General features: G+C 36.2%; 1 protein-coding gene across 1 annotated transcript; it reads left to right on the forward strand.

Annotated features, from left to right (window-relative positions):
• On the forward strand, positions 4,794–7,775 carry LOC8069728 (probable LRR receptor-like serine/threonine-protein kinase At4g36180). Its single transcript, XM_002442391.2, has 3 exons — positions 4,794–5,175; positions 5,276–5,425; positions 5,544–7,775. The coding sequence occupies exons 1-3, from the start codon at positions 4,812–4,814 to the stop codon at positions 7,646–7,648; spliced, it is 2,619 nt and encodes an 872-aa protein (XP_002442436.2). The 5' UTR covers positions 4,794–4,811; the 3' UTR covers positions 7,649–7,775.

The raw sequence follows: 9,081 nt of genomic DNA on the forward strand, positions 1-9,081 counted from the left end.
TCTAAATTACAATTTGATTATTTATTTACTTTATTTTATATTATTTATTATACTTATAAACTTATGATAGCTGGATAGTAGATTTAATTACAAATGTAACCAAGTCTGTGTTATAATAATTAAATATTATTAATCAAATTATATGTCAAAGATTTTAAAGTCACCTTTTTTTTATGTGTGCGCGCAAGAGAATGGAGACAGTATATTAATTTTATAATCATCAATAGCTACCAATTTGGTAGATTATCACTATTGATAATTGCTTGAGCTTATCAGGCCTTGTTTAGTTCCAAAATATTTTGGGAAATCGACACTGTAGCATTTTATTTGTATTTGACAAATATTGTCCAATCACGGACTAACTAGGCTCAAAAGATTCGTCTCGTCAATTCCGACCAAACTGTGCAATTAGTTTTTATTTTCGTCTATATTTAGTACTCCATGCATGTGTCTAAAGATTCGATGTGACGGGGAATCTAAAAAATTTTGCAAAATATTTCGGAAACTAAACAAGGCCTCAGCCGAGCCAGTGTTTTCTCTCACAACAAATTAGTCAATAATACTTTCTGTCATGGCTTATCAGCCAAACGACAACGAGGGATGACGAGATGTGGTGCATCGGTGTCGAGTGATAGCCAAACAGTAATGAAGCAAGTCAGTATTCTATTCCTCATTTGATAGTCTCTATGCCCAGGTCCAATCCTCTCTATCTTCAAATTTTCAATTAAACAAATTAAATTCACGGGTTATTTATGCTACAATCTGTAGACTATACAACTAGAGTTACACAATGAAAATGACCAATACATTGAAATTCATTTTATTTTCTAGTATGTTGTGTTCCATGTTATCAATTTTTGTTCACTAATAAATTGTAGTTTTATATTGCATCCATACCGATTTTAAATATTTAAACTTTCGTCTGTAGGTTCAAGTTCACCTACTAATGTAGATGATATGGTAGGTATGGATGAACCAAATCATACGCGAAGCTTGGTTAAGGCCAAAGCAGGAATGGCCACCCCTGTGAATGCAATTTTGCACTAGTTAACGGTAAAATCGGTACTGCTCCATGTTGTTTAACTCATAATTTTAATGAACTGCCCCCCTCTATTTCCGTGGTGAAGCTTCTGCCACTGAGCTAAATAATCGTCTATAATTAGATACTTATTTTTTTACCACTTCATGTTTTTTTGCATGTTTTGTTGTATAAATATGCGCTGAATTGAGGCATCTTCTAAATAATACTCACTCCATTCCAAAGTATAAGTCATTTTTAAAATATTAGAGAGTCAAAGTATCTCAAGTTTAATCAAATTTATATGATAAGATAATAACAATTATGATATCAACTAAATATTATTAGATTCTTTATTAATTATATTTTTATAGTACACCAATTTGATCTCGTAAATCTTTATAATTCTTTCCATTATTTTGGTCAAACTTGAAATAGTTTGACTCTTCAAGATTTTTTGAATGACTTGTAACTTGGGATGGATGGAGTACACGTAATCAGTTGGTTATGTAAACTATAGCTTATTGTGGATTTTTTTCGAAAGATCCACTGTGGGTCGTTTATAAGCATTTAAATAGTGTCACTATCTATGCACGCCAATGAGGCTTGTTTAGTTTCTAAAAAATTTTGTTAAAAATTTTAGATTTTTTGTCACATCAAATCTTGCGGCAAGTATTAAATATAGACAAAAATAAAAACTAATTATACATTTTATCTGTAATTTATGATATGAATCTTTTTAGCCTAGTTAGTCTATAATTAGATAATATTTATCAAATACAAATGAAAGTATTACGGTATCTGAAATCTCAAAATTTTACAAACTGAACAAGGCCTGAGCCGGTGCGGCTTATAGATAGGTTAGTTAATCCCAAAATTCTAGTCGGATGGGTGAGAATCGAAAAACTCCTAAATTGTTTTCTATTTTTACATTTGAAATACGAAAACGAAAACGGTAAAGTCGGACACGAAAACGAACGCGAACTTACGAAATATCAAGAATTTCGAAAACGAACCAATTCGAGCGGATTTATGTCGAACACGGTCGATATACGAAAACTCAATACGAAATACCGATGTGTAGTACCAAGTGCATAACTAAGTATATACACGATCAAGTTTAAGTGCATATAATAATTAAAAAGTACATGATTCTTGGTCTTAGGTATTTAATACAATAGCCCACACATAAATAAGAACAAGCAATTAATAGCTAGCAGGAACATAGGTAGCCACTAGTAGAAAAAACACAGATGCATGGTGAGTACTCTGTAATTGGGCTGTGTGACCATGCAGTTGACGAAATTCGGTTTAAACTAAATTTTGAATTCGAAATATTTCAAATTAAAAGTAGAAAAGTAGAAAACGGTCGAAAAATGTCTAAACCGTTTTCTACTTTTACATTTGAAATACGAAACATCTAAAATACGAAAGCGAAAATGGTAAAGTCGGACAAGAAAATACGAATCCGATCGGATTAAAACGGTTCGGTTCCCGTTCCGTGAGAACTATAGTGCGCGTACGCGGTGCGGCAAGACTCCATGTTAAGACCGATTATTTCCAGAGTCATCCGGATAGTAAGGCCTTGTTTAGATCAAATTTTTTTTGAATTTTGATACTGTAGCATTTTGTTTTTATTTGACAAATATTGTCCAATCATGAAATAATTAGGTTTAAAAGATTCGTCTCGCGATTTACAGTCAAACTATGTAATTAGTTTTTGTTTTTATCTATATTTAATACTTCATGAATGTGTCGCAAGATTCGATATGACGGAAAATCTTGAAAAGTTTTTGGTTTTTGGGGTGAACTAAAGATGGCCTAAAGAGAAAGAGTGGTAGACTGGTAGTAGACTAGTAGTGCGCATCTACCTATCTGTTGAATGCAGCGTTGAACAACATCTACATTCAGACTGTCACAGTACTTACCACTTTATTATTTCTCGATTTCTCTCTGTCGCTGTCATGGTCCGCGTTATCAGTGCTCTGATCTGGACCGTCAACAAGCCCGATCCGACGGCCGGGAACAGCGAGCGACGTGGCCAGGCTCATTGGCTCGCTTTTGGTGCGTAAATCGTATTAAGAGAAGAGATGGTTGCAAGTAGCCATTAGTGTATATACTAGTCAGGCCGTGCAGCCCGTGCTTCGTACCCACCCCATTAAGTCCCAAACCCTGGCCCCTTTCCGATATCATCAGATCGCTGCAGAAAAGACTAGCTTATTGGAAACACTGTCGTGAGTCGTGGTCGTGGCTGGCAGTCTTTTCTATTTTTAGACCTCGTTTCGTTCTCTCAAAAACTAAAAAAAAAAATTCAAGGTTCTTTGTCATATCGAATTTTGCGGCACATGCATAAAGCATTAAATATAAACGAAAATAAAAACTAATTACACAATTTGTCTGTAAATCGTAAGATAAATTTTTTGAGTCTAGTTAGTCTATGATTAGACAATAATTACCAAATAAAAACGAAATGCTACAGTACCCAAAACCAAAAAAATTTCGAAACTAAACAAGGCCTTAGCACTTTTTCTGAAAGATTCTTTCAAATATACCATAGCGGAATGCTTTCAAAAAATAGACCAATTTTTCAAATATACCATAGCGGAATGCTTTAAAAAAATAGACCAATCTTTCAAATATACCATAGCGGAATACTTTCAAAAAATAGACCCTCAGCTTGGTACTACCACCATAGTCAGTCAATGCACGCAAGATGCATTATTGGATCCGCGATCGGGAGCCTACAATAATTACCCAGCCATGCTAATGGCTTTGTTTAGTTTTATCTAAAATCTAAAAAAAAATTCAAAATTTTTCATCATATCTTTGGACGTATATATAAAGTATTAAATATAGATAAAAATAACTAATTATATATAATTTGCGAGATAAATTTTTTAAATCTACTTAATCCATAATTAGACAATAACTGTCAAATACAAACGAAAGTATTACAATAACTAAACCTAAAAATTTTCGCCAACTAAACTATAGTATTTTTCAAGACAAACGAAAGTACTACAATATACTTTTATGAAAGTATTTTTCAAGACAAATCTATTCATATAATTTTCACATTTGCAAACTCAATAATTTAAAAGTTATTGATGATTTATATTCATAGTATTTGACCCAAACCTTTTCTAAACAACTTCTAAATCATATACGGAGGAAGTATATAACTTTTTGGTAATATTTTTATAAAAATAAATAGTCAAGTTATACTTTGGAGACCATATCGCTAATCAAAATAACTTTAGTTTTTTAGTATGGAGAAAGTACTTGACACTCACACTTTTCAATGCATCTTTCTCTTCTTTTAATAAATATATTTCTTTTCTCAATACATTTCTATCTTTATTTCTCTCGATCTTTGTCCTTGTTTTTTTTTGTACACAACACATTTTCATTTTTCTTTAATTCTTATGTCCAAACATAAAACGTCATCTATTTAGGCCGGAGAGAATATCTAGATATAGTATAGTATCTACTGCATAATAAAACTATGTATTTAAAAAAAAAATCAAAATAATTTATAATTTGGAACATAGAGCTGAAGACGAGGGAGCTCGACCACCAATGATGCCTTAATTAAAATGACCACATTTACCTTTTACCTTCGTCAAAATGGAGAAGTGAGTATATAAACAGAATTAGGTTTCTCACTCTCCTAAAAGAGACCTTGGTCTATATATCATCAAGCATACATGGTTTGTCCGCCGGTTATATATATCTATATGACCTGCAAAACCCTTTCAATTGTTTGCCACTTAGCACTCACCAAGAAGAAAATATGAGCTGCTACTTCCAACCGGGAACCATGCTCGGGGTCCTATTCGTTTTGCAGCTCATGTTTCCCATGGCATGTGCCTGCGCTGTCGAGGAGAGGGCAGCACTTCTGCGAATCAGGTCTTTGTTGATGCAGGCAAATGCTGATGTTCCTTCCTCATGGGGCCAGAGTGATGACTGCTGCTCCTGGGAGAGGGTCTCTTGCAACAACAGCACAAGAGTCTCGAGTCTCAAGCTCGACTCTATATACTTCTTCGACTCTGTCGGCCCAGGAATGCGGTATCTTAATTTGACCATCTTTTCCTCGTTTCATGAGCTTCAGCTGCTGGATTTATCTCGGAACTATGCTTGTCTTCAGAATTTTGATGGTATGTGCACAAGCATGTTCTTCTGCTTGACTACTTTGTTCGTGCAACTTTGTGTCAAAGCAACCCATTCATAGTTAAAAATAACTTTTTCCGGTCTCAGGGCTTCAAGGATTGACTCTGCTTCGGTATCTCTACCTCAGCGGAAACTATTTGGTTGGGGATAATGTCTTGGAATCTCTTGGTAGATTGGGTTCTCTTGAAGCCATAAATTTTGCTGATACCAGCATGAGCGGTGCTCTTCAGAACCTAGGTACATACATATAGAAATTGTAGCCTTATATTGTTGTATGTTGCTGTTGTTTCTTTCCCTTTTGGATACATGCTGCAGTGGTTTTCACTTATCGCAGCACATGTTTGCTTGATGACAGCCTTTAGAAATCTCAAGAACTTGAGAGAACTTCGTCTGCCATACAATCGATTGAATGGAAGCATCCCAGCTTCCTTATTCGAGCTTCCACGCCTAGAGTACTTGGATCTTTCAGAAAATCTCCTTCAAGGGCATATACCTATAAGCTTGTCTTCGAATATTTCTTTGTCCCTTAAAACTCTCATGTTAGCAGCAAATAATCTAAATGGGAAGTTTGATTTCTTTTGGCTACGGAACTGTGCCATGTTAAAGGAGGTAGATTTATCAGGGAACACTGAATTGGCTATTGATGTGAAGTTCCTTACAAGTGCGACTCCATCATTTCAACTGCGAGCACTAATGCTCTCTGGGTGTAACCTTGACAATAGTATCATTGCAGGACCAAATTTATTTGTCAGACAACATCAAATGCAATTCCTTGATCTATCCAACAACAACTTGGTTGGGAGCCTGCCTAACTGGATGCTTTCAAATGAAACAGCTCTGATTTATCTGGGTCTTGCAAATAACTTGCTAGTAGGATCATTGGATCTGATGTGGCAGCAACAATGCAATCTCCAAATGATCAACATATCTACGAACTTTTTCAGGGGACAGCTTCCAACGGACATCAGCTCAGTGTTTCCCAATCTAACAGTTCTAGATGCTTCTTATAACAATATTTCTGGACATTTACCATCATCTCTGTGCAATATTAGCAGCTTGGAATTTGTAGACCTGTCAAACAATAAACTTACAGGAGAGGTGCCATCTTGCTTGTTCACTGATTGTTCGTGGCTGAATTTCCTGAAGCTCTCAAACAACAATCTCGGGGGTCCGATACTTGGTGGGGCTAATAATTATGTCTTCAGTTTTGATGAACTATACCTTGATAGCAACTATTTTGAAGGAGCATTGCCTAACAATCTATCAGGTTATTCTGTGTCAATCATGGATTTTCATGATAATAAATTGTCCGGCAAACTTGATTTATCATTTTGGAATATTTCATCCTTAGAATTTTTTAGTGTGGCTAGTAATGATTTAAATGGTCAAATTTATCCAACGATTTGCAATATGACTGGTCTTAGTTATCTGGATATATCAGACAATGATTTCCAAGGGTCTATACCAAACTGTAGCAGCAAGTTACCACTATACTTTTTGAACATGTCAAGCAATACCCTATCAGGCTTCCCAGGTCTTTTTCTCAGTTACTCCAGTTTTCTAGCCCTGGACCTAAGATATAACCAGTTCAAGGGTACTCTTGATTGGATACAAGATCTCTCTGAAATAAAGATGCTTCTCTTAGGCGGGAATAGGTTTTATGGGCAAATTCCCCCAAGCCTATGCCATCTCGAATACTTGAATATAGTTGACTTATCCCACAATAAACTTTCGGGTTCATTACCACCTTGCATTGGCGGCATCTCATTCGGATACCTTACTAATGATGAATTTTTGCCCATGGACTCTGGTATGTCACTGGATGTGGGGCTATCTGTTATGGACAATGATGATCCGAAGTTCTCGTATGATACTGATTATGTCCTCCAAGGCTTTACCTTCTCCACTAAAGGAAATGTTTACATATACAGCCGCGGTTTCTTCAATCTAATGTCTGGCATCGACTTATCTGCAAACATGCTATCAGGGGAGATCCCTTGGGAGATAGGAAATCTGAGCCATGTCAAGTCTCTCAATCTATCGCACAATTTATTTAGTGGCCAAATTCCAGCTACCATTGCGAACATGAGCGCCGTGGAAAGCCTGGATTTGTCCCATAACAAGCTGAATGGACAGATACCTTGGCAAATGACTCAGATGTCATCTTTGGAGGTGTTCTCGGTTGCCTACAACAACTTGTCAGGTTGCATACCAAACCTTGCCCAGTTTAGCTCATTCAGCGGGGACAGCTACTTGGGCAACGCTAACCTTCACAATTTGACAGAGGGGAACAAGTGCACTCTTACTACAGGCCCCATGGAAGTGGGCGATGTGGATGATGCATCTGATGATTTAGTCCTTTATATTATCAGTGCCGCCTCATTTGTATTGTCATTCTGGGCCACTGTTGCATTCCTGTTTTGCCATTCATTGGGACAGCGTCTGGTGCTCCAACTGTAGTTTATCGAAAGCTAGTGGGCCGAGTGCAGATAGTGTTTGATGTTCTGCTCTCTTATATTTTAGAATTCTCAAGAAAGGTCTGTGTTATGTAGCAGTGCTGCACTGTCACCTTTTCCCCACATGTATGTCTCCACTATATAGTAAAGGGTTTTCTTTTTCGGCGAAATTTCGCCAAAATTTCACATTTTTCTGAGGTTCGAAAATTTTTTTATATCGGTCACATTTTTCGGTTAAATTCATATTTCGCTTCAAAATTACTCCAAACAATAATAAAATGACCCATCGTATCTTCTAGTCTTATCAAAGCCCTAAATTTCTTCAAAATTATTTAATTTTCTCACTCACATATTCCGTGACACTAGCATATGCAGCTCGCCCACCGTCAGCCCGCTGTACTACCACAATAATATATTATGTTATTTCGTTAATATTATATAAATTTGTGATGAGTGATATATTAGAAAGCTTTTTTAGTAAAATAATGTCAAACTTTTTAAAAAATCAATTTGAATTTATTTAAATTTCATCCGAAATTTCTTATTTATCGGCAGGTGCCGAAAAAATTTTCCTACCAAAAAAGAAAACCTTGTATAGTACCTTTTTTAGAAAAGGAGGTTTCCCCTGCTTTTGTATTTCAAAAAGTAACACAGTGTTTTAGTTCATATGTAGAGGCGTGCCCGCCTTAAAAAAAACGTGTCTGTTGGCAAGCAATCAGAGAACCCAAATAGTTTCTAACAGCTAGTAGAACCTATTCAGGGATATCAACTACTTCATGCAGGCCTGAAATTGCAGCGCTGGGAACCGAAAGCTGAACATCCAATGGCCCCGACCTTGATGACAAACCCCCCAGGCTGTGCCACATCAGTTGAGGCGGTGATGATGCTTTTAACTCCAGCTGGGTAACCATCCCCACTATACCTTCTCCCATTTCTTGTTTCATCATTGGCACACACCTTCTTAACATCTTTGTGATCTTGAACAATATATCCGTGACTCCCCTCCATTTGCGACCCTGAAAACACAATTCATTTCAAAATTTTCAAATAGACCATAAGACAGCAGAAAAAACTGCATTTGTAACTCCATGTCTCTTATTTGCTAACCAAAAGCGAGCAACCGATTCAAAATCTTGACCCAAACTTAAATTCAGCAACTCAGAGATGCATTCCCAAATAATTTTAGCAATGCAACCGTCAAAAAACAAGTGATTGATTGATTCTTTATCAGCACAGAAAAGACAAGTGGGATCACTCACTCTTCTTCTCTTAGCTAAATTATCCCTAGTTAACAGCTTGTTTTGGGACAAGAGCCAAAGAAAAAATTGCACTCTTGGTGGTATATTCAATTTCCAAACTGAGCTAACAAAAATTGGGGTAATTCCCCTAAAACTCAGCACAACATATAATGATTGAATTGTGTACTTTCCTGATGAG

The sequence above is a fragment of the Sorghum bicolor genome, chromosome 8 (genome assembly GCF_000003195.3).
Source record: "Sorghum bicolor cultivar BTx623 chromosome 8, Sorghum_bicolor_NCBIv3, whole genome shotgun sequence".
In the NCBI taxonomy this organism is placed as follows: domain Eukaryota; kingdom Viridiplantae; phylum Streptophyta; class Magnoliopsida; order Poales; family Poaceae; genus Sorghum; species Sorghum bicolor.